The sequence below is a fragment of the Spodoptera frugiperda genome, chromosome 10 (genome assembly GCF_023101765.2).
Source record: "Spodoptera frugiperda isolate SF20-4 chromosome 10, AGI-APGP_CSIRO_Sfru_2.0, whole genome shotgun sequence".
NCBI lineage: Eukaryota > Metazoa > Arthropoda > Insecta > Lepidoptera > Noctuidae > Spodoptera > Spodoptera frugiperda.
In genome coordinates this window covers 2,977,071-2,995,726 of record NC_064221.1, presented here as the reverse complement: position 1 = coordinate 2,995,726, position 18,656 = coordinate 2,977,071, and the positions used below count along the sequence as shown (strand labels likewise).

General features: G+C 36.5%; 1 protein-coding gene across 3 annotated transcripts in view; it reads right to left on the bottom strand.

Annotated features, from left to right (window-relative positions):
• Positions 1–3,109: 3,109 nt before the first annotated feature.
• Positions 3,110–18,656, bottom strand: part of LOC118277107 (sodium-dependent neutral amino acid transporter B(0)AT3) — a 60,466-nt gene continuing 44,919 nt past the window's right edge. Inside the window, exons 11-14 of one of the 3 annotated variants that reach the window (XM_050696246.1) lie at positions 13,615–13,815; positions 8,286–8,372; positions 7,136–7,212; positions 5,309–5,451 (exon numbers count right to left, since the gene is read on the bottom strand). In XM_050696246.1, the coding sequence (XP_050552203.1) occupies positions 7,138–7,212; positions 8,286–8,372; positions 13,615–13,815 (363 nt within the window). In that variant the 3' untranslated portion in view covers positions 5,309–5,451; positions 7,136–7,137. Of the gene's footprint in view, positions 5,452–7,135; positions 7,213–8,285; positions 8,373–13,614; positions 13,816–18,656 lie in introns of all 3 variants that reach the window. The other 2 variants (XM_035595789.2, XM_035595786.2) reach the window with 2 other exon arrangements.

Sequence of the window (18,656 nt, the reverse complement as noted above, 5' to 3'; positions counted from 1 at the left end):
CCACTACATACCTAATATAAAACAAAGTCATTTTGCTGTTGTCTATCCCTATGTAGTTTTTTATGTTATAAGCCGGTAAACGAGCAGCCGGATCGCCGCCCATGGACATCCGAAACACCAGAGGCGTTACAAGTGCGTTGCCAGCTTTTTGGGGTTAGGAATTTAAGGGTTGTTGGGGTGTCGGGGATTGGGATGATTAGGAAGAGGGGTAATTGGACTTCCTGTAACCTTAATCACACAACGTAACGCAAACGTTGTTTCACGTCGGTTTTCTGTGAGGCCGTTGTATCACTCCGGGCGAGCCGGTCCATTCATGCCGAAGCGAGGCTCTCTCAAACTTAAATGTGTGCTTAGATCTTTAAAACTATGCAATGAATTTTGATAAATAGAGCACTACATAGAGCAATGAATATCAAGCACTTTGTCAGTTTAAAGAGTTGGATCTTGTTTTTAGGCCCAACTGACTCCTCTTTGCTGCGTGTGTCCATTGACGACGGTAATTGGTTAAATTGCCGTTAAAAAATTACGTTGTAGTTGACAGGCTGTTATCTATCTAATCTCATAACAGAATACATTTTGGGCTGAAACTGTTCACAGGTTTAAATAAAAACACAAAATGATGGCGAATTCTTTATTTATTCTTGCATTTGAAAATGTTCTTACAATCACCTTACGCTAATATCATGTTTTCCTACAGCTAGAGAATTTTTCTTTGGATATCTACAGAACATTGGCTCGCGCGAGCAACAATAGCTTAGTCTACAATTTATTAATTACTACAGCAGTTGTTTGCGTTGTTGTCGCGAAAAACATTCAATTTATTGCTTGAAAGCATTTTTTTCGACATAAGAATACGCATTTAACTTAAATCTGTAGATTTCTTGCATTTTATCAGAAAATTGCATGATAAAATTGTACTGTGGGATTAGGGTTGCCAACTTTTTTTACAAGAAATAAAGTATATTTAGGTCTGAGAAGGAAAGTAAACAGTATTTTAGAAAAATTAACAGTATTTTTTTTTTTTTTTTTAATATGTGTGAGCGTCTAACATTTAACACTGTGTAGTGTTAAGCATTTTGAAAACAGTATTTTGTATACTTTATTATTGTTCAACAGTAAAAAGTATAATTTAGTGAAAAACAGTATAATACTGTTTTTATTTAACAGTATAGTTGGGAACCCTATGTGGGATATTTATTTTATTACAAAATGATGGTGTTATTTTGAAGTGTTAAAAAAGTAAATGTTGATGTTTAAAATACTGCCATTTTGTTTTCGCGGCAACAGCGCGCCAACTGTTTAAAATTCGAAAAGTGATGTCTATTATTAATAATATTTTTAAATTATATTTTACATTTCCGTACTGTATTCCACTGCAATTATTTTAGCTTAGTAATCGCAATTAAAATTAACAATTAAGATTTTCGGAAACATATAAAATATTGAGATTTATATGTCTTTAGCAAAATATTACTATTTTTACAAGAAAAAAAAACTAACTGTCATGTTGATCTGTCCATAGACAAAATGTATGTAAGGACAAATCTTATTTTTGTTAATTTATTTTTTACGTACGTTCATGTTTTCTATAATCGGTAAGAAAAATCGATTACTTAGGTAATTATAATAATATGTATTATGAAAATACCAGTCCGGTAATCGGTTTGCCGCAAATGGCGTAAATATCATGATTTAATGTAATGACAATAGGGATATAGAAACTTTTATTCCCAATTTTTCCTCCACAAATATGAAACAGTTTGTTTACAAATTCAAATTCAACCTTAAATAGTAGAAAATAAAGTCGTTTCTGAGTTGAACAATGTGTTTTACGACTTCTAGTCATTTTTAAGTTCAATATTATAACTTTATCTTACCAAACATAGGTAACTAATGCTCATAAACATCCGAAACTTCAAAATTTAAAAATTTAAATCGTATTTTTTAAAAAGCATCTTTTTAAATTTGAAACCTGTTTATGTTTTTTCAGCTTTCTTTTAGAAAGATAATTTCGTTTTTCTAAATATTTTTATTTAATAATAAATTTTGCAATAATTACAGCGTATCTTACCCTACATTCAAACTAAGGGTCAGGTTGGACGTTACCCCAAACAACTGCAATAGATTCTCGACTTTATTACAAAGGTTTAAAGTTGAAATTCTAGGTCCTTTGCGCGTTCAGCGCTCTGATTGATCAGCTCGAAAAAACCAACCAATCAGAACGCCGAGCGCGGTCTCGTTTCTATCACTTTAGAGGGATGGAGCTATACAACCTACATAGCTCCGTCCCTCTTGCACTGTTCAGTGATCGTTCTAACACAATGTAACGTCTAATTCGTACTAAGGGTTACTAAAACCGCGTCAAAATCCAACCTGACCCAATAACACAGGCTAACAGCTGTGCGTCGTACGCGTGTTAATAAATACTACGACTAATATCAGTGACTAGCATCGCCAATCTAGTACCTTTAGTTTTAACTTATAAACAATTTAATTTTAATTCTTATTTCGACGACTGTTAGGCTCTTTTCGCACTGGCAATGGTATTACTAGTAAAAAGGTGTAGATAGGTTACCTTAAAATGATTGGATCTTCAAAAAACGGCATGCTAAAGGTCCACAGGCCGCATCGTACGTATCGCACGCAACGGATTTTAGTTTGTCTTGTATAGAAACTCATACAACTGCGTCCACTGATCCGCATCGTATGGACCGCTCGTCGGCAATGCAAACAAGCGACGCGTGCTAATGACGTCATACGGAATGCGTACAATGCGCATGATCCGTACGATGCGGGCGTGTGAACGCTTAATTTTAACCACATTTTAAATTGCCACTTGCTTAGTACAAGATCTACACATTTTTACTTATAATAGCATACCGCTCTGGTTTCTGGGTACCCGGTGTTTGGTATCCAGTTGTAAACTGTAGGTATAACTGTGTACGTTATTTTTTTACACGTTTTGCTTTTGGACGTTCTACACCGGTTAACCAGTTGCCAGAATGTCTGAACAGGCGTAGAGACTGACTGAATGTTTACTGAATGATATACAAATAGATCAATAGGTTTTCGCGTTGTATTTTCTGTAAACTGTAAAACTGGTAACTGCTTTCTATTAGACGAATCATAAACTAGTTTTTCACTTTTGATCTGTATATCCTTAATACGAATTTGCTTTACGTTGTACGAAAACAAACGAGACCGTGTGAGGCGCTCTGATTGGCTAGCGCAAATGAACCAACCAATCAGAGCTCCGAACGCGCTCTCGTTTCGTTTTCGTAACTGCTTTCTATTAGACGAATCATAAATTAGTTTGTCATCTCTGATCTATATACAATACCACAGGGTATAAAAAATGTTTAGGTTAGGTAGCCTAGGTTCAAAAGTGTCAGAAAACCATTCAGTCAAATCTCTAACAGCTTATTAAACTTCATAAAACTGTTTAAAAATGAAATACATAATAATGAATTTAAATACATTTCGTTTTAAACGTATATTTGTTTTCAAATCAACGTTTTTATAGTGCAATGGCCACTAGATCGAGATTATCATTGGTTCATTTATATTTACTTACCACGGGCAAAGTCAGGAGGAGAATATATGACTGATTATAAAAAAATCTATTGATTTTAATTGATAATTGTTATTATAAGTCGATAATCGTGTTTTATAAGTTGTTAATAATTATAATGAACCATTAAATCGTTATGCATTCAGTACGAGTTTGGTTTACGTTGAACGAAAACGAAACAAGAGCACTTTCGAAGCTCTGATTGGCCGGTGCAAATGAACCAACCAATCAGAGCGCCAAACGCGTTTTCGTTTCGAATTTATAAAACGTAAAGCAAACTCATATAAATTTTACTGAATGAACTAAAATTTTTATGGAAAATCTAATATAGTAAACTTAACATTTCATATTATTTCAATAATGTTGTAGTTTATGACAAAAAAATACTGTTTCCGTCCTCCCGAATGCCCAACCATCACTATACACATTTCACTACCACAATACTTCTTTAATTTAATACATAGCCTAACATTTTTTTATATTCCATATAGGTTATATTTGCCAATTAGTTAAAGCCCTTCCTCTATACGAACACATTAACATCGATCCTTCTAATTTTATCTTTACTTTTACTTTTACCAAAAATATTTTCGTAAACACTTATTTAACTGGTCTAATTCGAAGCTCTAAGACTGACTCACCCACTGCTTTTAAAACTGATGTAAAGATGGATTCATTACGGTATATTGATGGAGAAAAGCTCTACTAGTTTCGAGTCATAGCGGGACTCTTCATTATGAGCAGCGTGCGCAGATGCCGTCGGCGTCAACGCACGGTTATAACCAGTAGGCTACGCGACGCGACGTCGCCGCGTCTCACGATAATTATTATAAAAATATGAAGAAATTTCATCCGATTCCAACGAATCCGTTACAATTTTTAATGGTTTATTAACTTCTTTTTCTTTTATAAATTTTTCCTACTTTATCTGTTAAAATGGAACCCATAATCTCGATCTCGTTAAATTTTAAAACACGCTCCCTAAGATTGATTTTTTAGACACGAGATTTTAATCCTTATCCTTATTGAAATAAGAGCTATAGCTAAAACTGCTATGATGTTACACTATTTAAAGTCTGTGTGCATGAAAATTCAACAATTTTGATAAATATCGTCAACAATTATACAAATTATGTATACCAATCATAATTAGGAGTTAGTTTTACCCTTAGGTAAAAACTCACTTTTATTTACCCCACGTGTTCCATGAAAGCTTTTGCAATTACACTGACTCAGATCTTCAAAGGGTAAGTTTGACTCCTAAAGGTAAAATCAACTCCTGACTTTCCCCCCCTTTTTGATGTTTCCCCTAAAAATACTATTCGATCAGTATTCTTATAAGTATGGAGGGGTCGCTCTTAAAATTACAATATTACAATTTGACAAAAGTAATTTTATTTATCAACTAACTTTCTAAGTGTTAAATTTAACCATCCTGAAATAGAAATATCTTACCTTTCCTTCAATCTTCCTAAGTCTTTCCCTTCGTTTCTGCTTACACCTAAATGATTTGTTGTCTATTATACTGATTATAATACATACGATAAAAATGAGAAGTTTAATTCAAATATTGTCTGGAAAATGGAATATTCAAAGTTTCATAAATAAACCGCCCAAGACTTAAATAATTTAATTCTACACAATGCAATTGTTTTGGCGGTTTCGAATAATATATTTGAAAAAAGAAATGTGAATTTCAAAAGTAACGGTCATTCGTCGACGACGTCCATTTTGAATGTGGTCGGCTTTCGACCAATGGGCTTCATCGCTAGTCTACGAACGTTTCCTTTTGTGCTATTTGTATTTAGAATTTCTTCGTCACTACTGCTCGAGTCGTCGAAGCGGCCGGTCGTGCGGATGTTGTCCTCTGAATCTGAAGACTGTGGAAATTTAAATAAATAAATTAACTTTGAAATATTTTCTTTCAGTTTTAGTTTAAAAGTTTTGCTTGCTAAATAGTGCATCTATTAAAATTAATATCTAAATGTAACTAGTGTTCAATTATTTATGAATTGTTGTTTAATGAAAAATATGAGAAAGTGAAAGTGAATTCTTAATAATTATGAAAAGCAGTGAAACGATATTTACAATGTAACAAACATTTATTTTAAATACTCACATTGATAGGTAGGTACTAAATACAAAATAAAAACAACAGCAAAATATATTTTTATTTGTGTAAAAACATGCATAACTTAAAAAATAATTAGTATGACCTATTTTTGCGTGCAAGGGTACACAAAGATAATCAATATTTCTACGATTTACTAATAATAATATATTATATATTAGTGTGCAAACAGGTAACACCCATATTGACAAAAATAATTAGTAAAATTACCTAAAAAATATAAAGAAATAATGTAATATTGAGATCCTGTGTATAAGTTACAAATACAATCATGCGAAGCGTAGGACCATGTCACCGGGTGATATCGTCAAATGTAACTATTTGAAAATAGAATTAATTACAATATTATCCTTATCTACTGTCAGTTATTTCTGTAACGGATAGACTAACAAACAACGCAACGTCACGCCTTTTATCCCCAATCAATGCCGCTATGTAAACACATTTTTCATCATTTTGTGTTATAAGTCCCATGTAATAGTGGATCAGCCAATTGCCATATACTGGGCACAATTCCAGACTCTGTGCTACTACTAAAAATTTTCGAAAAAAGCTCAGTATTACTTTGTCCGACCCGGTAATGGAACTCAAGACTCCTTGTCTGGCAGTCGCACTTGCGACCACTCGACCAACGAGGCAGTCAAGTAACAAACAATTAATTTTATTTTGACGTTTCATAAAATGCCTGACACCTCCCTGCAGACTGCCTAACATGTTACCGGGGCTCCGGCTCGAAGAGCAGGAATAGGCAAGGGGTGGTTTTTAGACAGTAAGAGTTTGACTCTCTCTTTGTCTTCACCCAAGGTGGGAAAAAACATTGGATGATTTAATCAGGCCTCCGGTAACACACACAACGTAAGCGTTGTTTCAAGTCAGTTTTCTGTGTCGCCGTGGTATCACTCCGATCCAGCCGGCCCATTCGTGCTGAAGCAAGGCTCTCCCATACTCTAAAATAAGTTTGAGAAGTGTTATGTAATAGTAATTGAGTAAATATCTTTTTTCTAGTTACATTTGACGATATTTTATCATAAAGCACGCTAATTCAATCCCAATTTGACAATGTTTGTCTTCAACATTTATTTATTGACTTGACTTGCGGCAGCCGGTTGCCCAGCCACTGCACCAACTGTGCAGTCAATGGCTTCATAACAAATGGTTTATAGGACATGTGACCACTCCCGATACTAGTGATCCTGGCGATAAAGTCAATCTTAGTAGCCCTTATTATCAAGAACAGCAATTAGGTCACACTCTATATGTACTCAGAAAAAACATAACCCTCCTTCTGGCGCAGTCGGGTAAAAATAAGGTTGAGTTTCCTACCAATAAATAAATAAATAGGTACAATCAAAATAAATATTGAAGATTGTAGATTGTCAAAAAGAGATTGTGTTTTTGTTATGTTAAAAGCGAGTTTGTCAAAAAACACGAACATTTATTTCTTGGGGCGGCCGCGTGCAATCACTTCGGGCAAACGTTTGTTGGGTCTCTCGTCACTGCTGTCCACACTCTGCGGCGGATTGAAGATATTTACATTGTATATTTACTTCATAGACGTAGAAAATAAATACAGTATGTTAACTAACAGAGGGCGTTCCTGTTAACCCGCAATAGTATAGCATCCATACATGCTAAAAAATATTACCATTCAAAAACAAAACAATTTTATTTTTTAAATATTAAAATATTCACCAAAAATTTTAAATCGATACGTAAAAGAAACATTCTGTGCAAAAGTAGTTGAAGGAAGGCAACATTACAATTTATTGCTTATTTTTCTATGCTGATATTTTTATTTTAATCTATTAATGATATAGATTAACGAGTTTAAAGGAACGCCCTCTGTTAGTTAACATACTGTACATTTGAAAAAAAAAGTAAAATAAAAAAATTACAGACTAATAATATATCTTTAGTTAGTCTGTTGTAAAATCATCTGACAAAATTACAACGGTTAAAGTATTTTCAAACTACATATTTAAAAAAAGTTAAGTAACAAAAAATATTTTGTAGACTTTTAATTTTAGGTACATAAAAAAATCTGAAACGAAAAATCCCAAACCAAAATGAAACGAGATACGAGATGTATTAGTTCAAAGACTGAATTTTTAAAGAAATCGTGAACAAAAATAACCTTTTATTTAACTTCTCGCGTTTGGATCTATACCCTTAGTACGAGTTTGTTTTACGTTTCACGAAATCGAAACGAGACCGCGTGTGGCGCGCTGATTGGCCGGCTCGAATAAACCAACCAATCAGAGCGCCGAACGCGGTCTCGTTTCGATTTCGTTAAACGTAAAACAAACTCGTACTAATTGCCGTACTCAGAATCATTTAATGGTTCCTTAACCCAGTCCTTAGCAAATCGTTACTAAGGAATTGTTTAAGTTAATCATTAAATGTGTCTGAGTACGACAGTAAGAGTATTGATTATGAGCTTATCTTCAAGTAAAACTCAACTTAGGTTATGTAATTTTACTCAAAGTATACTCATCTTTCCAAAGAAAGTAAAATATCATATCTACTTAAATAAAAAAAAAAAACACAAATTCAGTCTCCGACCACAAGCAACATGGATCTTACATCAAAGTCGCCGATAGTGAACCTGGTGCCGGCTGCCTCGGCCACGAGCTGCGCCGGAGCGGGGGGCGCGTTCTCGGGCGACAGCACCTTACCGCCACATCAACGCATGTACAGTTAGCATGGGGGGATGGGGTGTCACGTTAGTTCGGACGCAGTCATGGTGGTGAAACAGAATTTAAGGATTAAAATAAACGGACGGGAGGGATGGATAGAACCTTTTTTATGGTATAAGCCGGTAAACGAGCTGACGGATCACCTGATGGTAAACCATCGCCGCCGCCCATGGACACCCGAAACACCAGAGGCGTTACAAGTGCGTTATTGGCCTTTTGGGGGTTAGGAATTTAAGGGTTGTTGGAGAATTGGGAATTGGGAAGGCAGGTAATAGGAAAAACAGGACTAAATGAGATAGAATATGATGGAACGGGATTTAAAAGTTAGGTAAAACAAGATTAACATAATAACGCAGGTATAAGGCAAAACGTATACCGTCTTGCCTTATACCTGCGTTTTGTTACGTCTATTGATAGGTGTATGTTGTTTGTTTTTTTTTAATTTTCTTAAATTTCTAATTACTTTTTATTGTAAATGTGTTTTGTTGCTGCTAAGCTTATAATTTGTTTTTTTCTCTTAGAGCTGTCTGTTAATTATTGTTGAATGTTTGTTTGTGTTTTGTCTTATTTTTTTTTTATTGTTTCTGTTTTTTTCTGTTGATGTTGGCTGGCGGGTGGTGCAGGGTCGCCGGTTGAATCAGATAATTTGTAGTGCAGAATTTAAATAATTATTAATATTATTTAATTTATCATATATTTATTTATATTTAGTATTTAAATATTTTATATATTTACTATTTTATATATTTACTACTTTGCTAATGTCTGATGATGATGATTCCTTTTTAACAGCCAATATATCCTCCGAAGCTGACAGTTTTTGTTCTGCTACTGACTCCTTGACTGACTTCATCCACAGCCGTTTTGTCAACAATAATAATCGCTTGTTCAATGTCTGTCACATAAATGCACAAAGCATTCCGAGTCACCACAGCGAACTATTTGACACGTTCAATAATAGCAACGTCCACGCCATTCTGATATCCGAAACTTGGCTCAAGCCTCCACTGCTGTCCACAACCTACCCCCTCCCAGGTTATGTTCTAATAAGGAATGACCGCATGGTTAAAAGAGGGGGTGGTGTAGGTATTTATCTCCGCAGTGAATTCTCATATAAGGTGCTCGCTACTTCTCCTACCAACTGTACTGCGGAGTACCTTTTTCTTGAAGTTTGTTGCCAAGGGGGGAAAGTTGTATTGGGTGTGGTTTACTGTCCTCCCACTGTTGATTATTTCACTGACTTCGAATCGGTTCTTGAATCTTTGGGTTCTGAGTACACGCATCACATAGTCATGGGCGATTTTAACACTAATCTCCTATCCCATGAATCCCATCGATCCCGTAAACTCCTTCATCTAATTGAATCAGCCAATTTTCACATATTGCCGCTCAATCCAACTCACCACAATATCACGGGTGATGATTCCTGGCTTGATTTGATCCTTACCTCTGATCCTTCCCTTGTTTCCTGTCATGGTCAGCATGACGCGCCTGGTTTTTCTCACCATGACTTGATCTTCCTATCTTACATCCTAAAACCGCCCAAGGTGAAGCCCAGGGTCCTGTACAGGCGTTGCTTTGCACGGGTGGATGAGGCAAAATTAAATTGTGATGCGTCATTGATTGACTGGGAGCCTCTAATGGAGGCGACTGAAGTCGATGATAAAGTTAAAATCTTTAACACAACGGTGATCAAACTCTACGACCATCACGCTCCCATTAAGAAAGTGAAGATTAAGCGGCCACCTGCGCCGTGGATGACGCCGGGGATCAAGATTGCGATGAGGCGCCGTGACAGTGCCTTTCGTAATCATCGCAAAGACCGTACGGAGGAAAATTGGGCAGCGTATAAGGTTGCAAGAAACAGGTGTAACCTGATGGTACGTAACGCCAAACGCCGCCATGTTCTCGTAAATATCTCTCATTCTTCTTCTGCCGATATCTGGAAATTCCTTGGAACTCTAGGTATCGGCAAAACACAATATCCAGACCTACCCAGCACAATTGGCTTAGATGATCTCAATAAGCATTTCTCCACAGTCCCTCTTATGGATCGTCTAGTCAAAGAACATACGTTGTCCCATATCGCTGGTCTGGTGCGTCCTAACATTTCTATTCCTTTTTACTTCATGCCTGTTGAGTCGTCAGAGGTCAGTAAGATAATCCTATCCATTAAATCCAAAGCGGTAGGGTGTGACAATATTTCTCGCCACATGATCATCACAATTTTGGATCACGTCCTGCCAGCGATAACCCATATCATAAATTTTTCCCTCTATTCCGGAACTTTCCCATCCCTATGGCGTAATGCCTTTGTTCGTCCTCTCCCGAAAGTCCCTGCTCCCACTTTACCCTCTCAATTCCGGCCTATTTCAATACTCCCTTTCCTATCCAAAGTCCTTGAAGCCTGTGTCCACAAACAACTGTCTAAGTACATTTACTGCAATGGACTTATCAGCCCTCTCCAATCTGGATTCAGGCCAGGACACAGTACTGTTTCTGCCCTCCTCAAAGTGACTGGCGATATTAGAACTGGCCTTGAGGACACTAAGGCCACGGTTCTGGTTTTAGTAGATTTTTCTAACGCCTTCAATATGGTCAGTCACGATATCCTTTTAGCCATCCTATCCCATCTTGCGATCTCTGGCAAATCACTTGAATGGTTCTCTTCCTATCTTCAGGAGCGTCAGCAGTCGATCAAGCTGGATGAGACTTCATCTGGCTGGTGCGAATTAAAAACTGGCGTTCCTCAAGGCGGCATTCTATCTCCTCTTTTATTTTCCATCTTCATCAATTTCATAACTTCCGAACTTCAGTGTGCGTACCATCTTTACGCTGATGACTTGCAGCTTTACTGTCAGGCTGGTGTTGACGGTTTGTCTGACGCCATCTGTAAGATCAACGGTGACTTGGCAGCCATTAAGAATTGGTCTGAGAGGTTTGGCATAGCGGTGAATCCACTGAAATGCCAAGCCATTATCCTAGGAAGCACCCGTACGCTGAGCGGGATTGACAGGGCCAATCTACCGGCTGTTTCCTTTAATGATGTGGCTATCCCTCTGAGTAGTGAGGTAAAGGATCTGGGGCTGTGCATTGATTCAAATTTGAAGTGGCATGCACAGGTCACTAACGTATGCAAAAGGGTCACCGGATCACTACGGGTGCTATACAGACTGAAGAACTTGCTTCCTTCCGCTACGAAAGCTATGCTGGTGCAGGCCTTGGTTTTTCCTATTATCGATTATGCTGATGTTTGTTACTACGACCTGAATGCAGATCTCCTCAATAAACTTGACCGACTTCTGAATAACTGCATTCGATTCGTATTCAACCTGCGTAAATATGATCATATTTCTGCACATAGGTTGCAATTAAAGTGGTTGCCCATTCGCCAGCGCAGGGAGCAAAGGGCGCTAACCACTCTATTCTCCTTTCTAGATACTCCTTCTTCGCCTAGTTATCTATCCCCCTATTTCCAGTACATCTGCGCAAACCACAATAAACAACTCCGTTCGTCCCATAACCGTCTTCTCCAATGTCCCACTCATCGCACTGACTTTCTCCACTCTTCCTTTTTCGTGCAAGGCATTTTTCTGTGGAATGCGCTCCCCCGGGATATCAGGATGGTGTCAAGTCGTTTAACTTTTAAGAGGAAGATTCGCGAGCTTTTACTAAAGAGGTTGGCTGATTCATCACATTGACTATTTTCTGCATGTAGTATGTATTATTTATGTGTATATATATCTTTATATATATTTATATATATATGTATATGTAAAATATATATATATATGTATATGTTTTTATGTATGTATCATATTATATTATATCACTATTATTAATATATGTTTATAGGACTAGTATGTATTATTGCGTATATGTTCGATATACATCGTATCATTTCTCATTTTAAATAATCTATCATGTTCCATGCACCCGCCTGTTATGTTCTCTGCACCACCCAAGGGTCAGACAGGTAGAGAATGCCAACGGCATTATGTCCACCCATGTACTTGTGCATAAAGCTTTAAATAAATAAATAAATAAATAAATAATCTGAATAGGATAAACAGCATTAAAGATAAGTACGTAAGGGAACAGATTTGGATGAAAAGAAATTAAAGGTACGAAGAACAGTGTAAATGAAACAGCAGAGGATTGAAGATATGAAGAACAGGGTAATTGAAGGAAACAGGCTCAAACAGTATTGAAGATCTAGAAAGAACAAGATTAAACGAAACAGAAGGAGACAGGAAGGGAATCGTGTGGGATTTAACAATTTCACTTAGTTTTCTGACTGCGTCCATGTTATTAGAGAGAAGTGTATCAAACTTGATCATGTTTTACTTAATCATTTATTTCTAAATAAATACATCTTTGCCAAAATCTTCATTCTTGGCAAGTGACTTGGTGATCACTGCCGGGTCAACAGAAAATTAAAAAATACAAGTCAAATACTTAATCTTTTTTGAGTCTACAATTGTAGTTTTAGAAAATAGTTAATTAACACATAGAACGCCGTGGTGGTCACCGGTGACCGACGTTAGCGGAGGATTTGCCTTCAACAGTTTTCTATTGTCAGTCAAAGACTTAATTAGACAATAGTAGATGGCAACATAGTTTATGTGCAGCCCACTAGTCGTTACAAGTGTGGTTTTCCTTATAATGTTTATAATCAAATTTGATGCACTTTTCCTGTATATAAAGTTATTTACAAAATGTATATTGTATCTAGCCGTAATGAAATGTTCATGTAACCATTTAATATGATATTGTTAGCTTTAAACACACAGGTAATGATACTAGCTTGATAATATTAGGTTATATTATAGCTTAGTTTTAGCAAACACAGAGTAGTGAAGATATTGTCTTTTTTTAAACAGTTTTTTGGGTTTGGAAAAATAGTATTGTAAAAATAGTAACGAGTTCTATACCTATAAACAATCGAATATATTTTCGATTTGAAAAATTCTCAGTAAAAAGTATGAAATGTATCCAATGAAATCGTCTTACCCTCACGCTTATTAATAGGTATATTTATTCATTGAATATTTCCCAAAATCTGCCAAACTTCAAGTAACCCAACACCTTTTAATAACCCCAAATAGCCCAAAATTCTTGCCAAAACAACTCCAAACCTTAAAACCAAAAGCATAGAATCGAAATTCAATCAGCGGATCAAAGGACCAAAAATGGTCCTTGTCTCCAATACTTACATCTTGATCGCTCATCATCTCCTTGGTAGAAACAGTAGTCTCGATCCTCCTGATGGATCCCTGGTGGATGTCCACGTCGAACTGCAGGCACTGGAAGCGGCGCAGCAGAAGGACCACAGGTATTGGTAGAACTCCTGCCAGTATCATCAGTACTGCGATCACAAGGACCCAGGTCGGATACGGAGTCTTTACTACGCGACCCTGTGAAGAAGATTTTTGTTTTAAGTTTTATTGAATTTAGGTACATTTTTTTAGGGGAGAAAATGATCAATTGGATTGTCCCGCCTTGGGTAAGGTGAGAGTGAGTGTCGGTCTCTCAATGACTAAAGACCACCCAGTTCCTACTCCTGCTTCGAGCCGCAGCCCCAGGTACCCTGCATGGTTGTCTGCCACCCTAGTCGGGGTATTTACATACATGTTTTAATAAATATTTTTATAATTGGTGACCCTATTGCCATATCCTGGGCACATTTGCAGACTCCGTGCTACTACTGAGAAATTTTCGAAAAAAGGCCAGCAATACGAACCCGAAACCATTTGCCTGGCAGTCGCACTTGCAACCACTCGGCCAACGAGGCAGTCTGTTGGATCTGCGTCATAATTATTTGTTTCATACTATGATAGGGGAAAACACAATCAGTAACCTACTTTTAATATATTTAGCTATTATAAATGTTGAAAACATGATTTATGTATGTCAGATGTCGGACTTCGCGTGGATGTTTTATTTCTCCATTTTGAGTAACACTGACAATGGCATCTTATAAATATTTATTGGACCCAAATAATTAAAGAAATCAGCTACAGTTTACGGTGCTGAATACAGAACAACGTCTATGAATAAAACTGTAGATTGTTTTCTACGTTTTTTTCCAGGATAAAAAGTATCCCATTTTATGCCCAGGATGATAAGGTATAATTATACTAAGTTTCATCGAAATCGAACCGTAAGTTTTCACGTGATGCCTGAACAGACAGACAGACAAACAGACAAAAAAATTTCATCACATATTTGGGTTTGGTATCGATCCAGTAACAACTGCTATTTGTTTTTTCAATATTTTCAATGTACAGAATTGACCCTTCTACAGATTTATTATACATATGTATAGAATAGATATTTGTTTTTACCAAAGTTCATTGTACGTGACCATATGAATATGTAGGTACTAAAACTATGTATGGGATAACATGACACCACATTAGGTTCATAAAAACCATTATTAATTATTCCGCAAAATTCCTATGGCCATATATTACTAGTAGTCCGGTCAAATTAGACCAAAAAATTAGGGTGAAATTACATAAATTCGCAACAAGCTGAATTTTGGTACAATTGTTCAAAACACGATTATAAACAATAACTGAAAGTTCCCCATCATTCCCGTGTGTGGAAAATTTTTTATTCAAGGTCAAATGTCAAAAAAATTAGTTTTTCGCGATTTTCAGCAAAACGGTAAGTTTTATCAGAAAAATACCTCAGACTAAAATTGTAGATCATTAAATTATCTATAAAAAATATATCAATACTTTTTTTTCATTGTTCCAAAGTGGAAAAATGAGTGTCCTCCCGACACTCATTATTCCACTTTGGAAGCGTCTAACATTCAAACGGTTGATTTCGACGAAAAATGGTTTTAGGAACCTTAATCTCTTTTTTAAAGACCTATCCATAGACACCCATAATGGATAGTTTGCTGAAAAAAAATTTTTTTGAATCAGTTCCATGTATGGAGTGCCCCCTTTAATTTTTAAATTTATGAATTTTTATTCAAAATTCGAATAGCGGTTATCGAAATACATCAACCTACAGAGTTTCAACTATGTAGACCCAACAGTTTCGGAAATAAATGGCTGTGACATACGGACGGACGGACAGACAGACATGATGAATCTATAAGAGTTCCGTTTTTTGCCATTTGGCTACGGAACCCTAAACGCGCTAAGTACACTACCTCATAGGTGGCGTGGAAACGTGTGCATTTTATGACAATTGCAACTGTTACAACTTTTTACACTGCGATATCTCCGAAACGGTGTCTCGTGAGAAAAAAAGTATTGATATATTTTTATAGATAATTTAATGATCTACAATTTAGTCTGAGGTATTTTTCTGATAAAACTTACCGTTTTGCTGAAAATCGCGAAAAACTAATTTTTTTGACATTTAAACTTGAATATTTTTTTTCCACACACGGGAATGATGGGGAACTTTCAGCTATTGTTTATAATCGTGTTTTGAACAATTGTACCGAAATTCAGCTTGTTGCGAATTTATGTAGCACCGAATGTCTAATTTGACCGGACTATAGTTAAATTATGGTTTTATTTACATTAGGTACATTTACTCATTTGGGAATTTCCGCAATATCCATAATGAAATACAAGTTGTTTCAACCACCATACTCTTCTATGGATATATGTAAATGAATTGACATACATAATTATGTATCATACGTAATTACTAGACGAATTAAGAGATATAAATACTGCACGGTTGATGCGGTGGCTGGGCAACTGGCTGCCGTGCAACGTGTAGCGGGTTCGATTCCCGCACGGAGCAACTCTTTGTGTGATCCACAAATTGTTGTTTCGGGTCTGGGTGTGATGTGTACATATGTGAAATTGTATGTTTGTAAACGCACCCACGACACAGGAGAAAATCTTAATCGTGGAGCATTTTTTTTTTTAAAGATAGATGCAAATCTTTGACTGCATTTTTTATGTATTTCAGATATTAGCCGTACAAGAAACATTTTATATATACCTGCTTGAAATTGGGACAAAGTCACGGGTAGAGGACTAGTTACTAACAGAAGTGGTAAACAAAAATGTTAAGTGATAACTAAGTGTGTCACAATACTTGTTCCTTATCATTATAAAAGGCATTACCCTTATGGCAAATATGGCAAAATGCGACTTTATACTGTGTACTGTGGTACATAGTCACATTTTGCCACATTTGCCATAAGGATTGATAATTGTTTTATCAATAATTTCCTTTATACGTATATGGGTACAGTTGAAATGCGAATATGTACTGTGATCTTAGATACTTATTTTCTACTAAAATTATAAAGTAAACATGAAAGTTTGTGAGCATGTGTGTTTGTTTCTCTTTTACATAAAAACTACTGAACGGATTTGCATGAAATTTTGTATAGAGAGTTATTTCTTTTAAGGGCGGAAAACATCCAATGTCTTCTCCCGCCTTGGTCGAGGCGAGAGAGAGTGTCAGACCTTTTCCGATTAAAAATCACCCGGTTCCTACTCCTACTTCGAATCAAAGTCCCGGTAAGCTTTTTTTTGAGGGCGGAAAATCATCTAATGACTTCTTCCGCCTTGGGCGAGGCGAGAGGGAGTATCAGACTCTTTCTGACTAAAAACCACTTCGTTCCTACTCCTGCTTTTCGAGCCGGAGCTCCGGTAACCATCTAGGTAGTCCGCAGCTCTGAATCAGACATCAGCCCTACTGGGCCCCACCTGTGGTGGTCTGATGGCTCTTCGAGGTGCGCGTGACCTGTGGTCTATTTTACCTGTGCTGACGGGCTGATGACTATGATGAAGTTCTTAGTTAATGGCTCATAGTAGGTGACCGTGCAATAAACATAATAGGTGATGTGTATTTTAAATGTAATAGGTATGATTTGCAATTGCTTTTCCATTGTATTTAATTTCCAATGAATAATTATTAATGCCATGTACTTACAGATAGTTTGTTCATACATAATTATGTATATTGTCATAGTATTCCGGTTATTTTATTCCCAGAGGTCAATGGTCGAAGTGAGACTATGAGACCGATCCGAGTGCGAATCGATTAATCGAGGTATAGGCTATTGTAATGTAATTATGGCTTTAAGACCCGTATGTCATAAGAGATGAGCCAATTGCAGGGCCCGTGTCCTATGCAATTGCTTAAGAAATAAGAAATTAAAAAAGCCACAAAAATGCAACACACTTGTAACTCGCTGTCGCGTTCCGTGCGCCTCAAAGAGCCATCAGACAACCAAATATGGGGCCCAGTAGTGCTAATAGGGTTTAAACGGGCTCCGGCTCGAAAAGCAGGAGTAGGAACGGGGTAGTCAGTAAGAGTCTGACACTCCCTCTCGCCTCGCTCAAGGCGGGAGAAGTAATTGGATGATTTTCCGTTTCAAAAAAAGAAAAAAATTGCTCGTTTGCCATCTTATGATATAAAAAAATAAAATCCAACGCTGAAAGGACTCGCAACTCACTCGACATAGAAATTTTTATGTATGTAAATTATGTAAATTCTGCGAATATTTTAAACACAAATTAGACGCCACCAAAGAATATTTACGACCTTCGTCTCCGACTCTCAACGAATGACTCATGAGACGCATACATTTTGTTTGAGGAAAACTGTAACCTCAGAACTATTGGTTCCGTATACGAGTAGTGCTATATTTAAAAACATTCATTAATCCGTTTTACGTCGGAACGTAGATCTACGCGAGACACAATGTGTTTTCTATTGTGTCTCGTATACCGACAGACAAGAGGTTAATGGGTAAGACATCGTGTTGCTAATCTAAGGATAGGTAGCGTATAATGAAAGAATGAATATTGACTGATAAACTTTTATTTTAGAGTCTTTATAGATTAACTAGCTTCTCCCGCTCTGCTCTGCTCCTATTGGTCATAGCGTGATGTTTAACAGCCTATAGTCTTCCTCGATAAATGCACTGTCCAACACAAAAGTAATTATTCAATTCGGACCAGTAGTTTCGGAGATTACCGCGTTCAAACAAACTAAGCTTTCAGCTTTATTATATTAGTATATATTAGCTATCGTTTTCGTGGGAATTTAAAATGTTAAATATGTATTGGAGACGGTTGTTTCGGTTGCGGCGTCGCGCAGTCTACTGTGGAAATATATTTATAATATAGGTAGGTAATGTATGACAACAAATAATGGAAAACCCCACGATAAACCGCAACACCGGAAGATTTCTACGAAAATGGTAATTGGGGGAAAACCAACAATGGTTATAACGTACTCATTTATTGGTCATATTAAA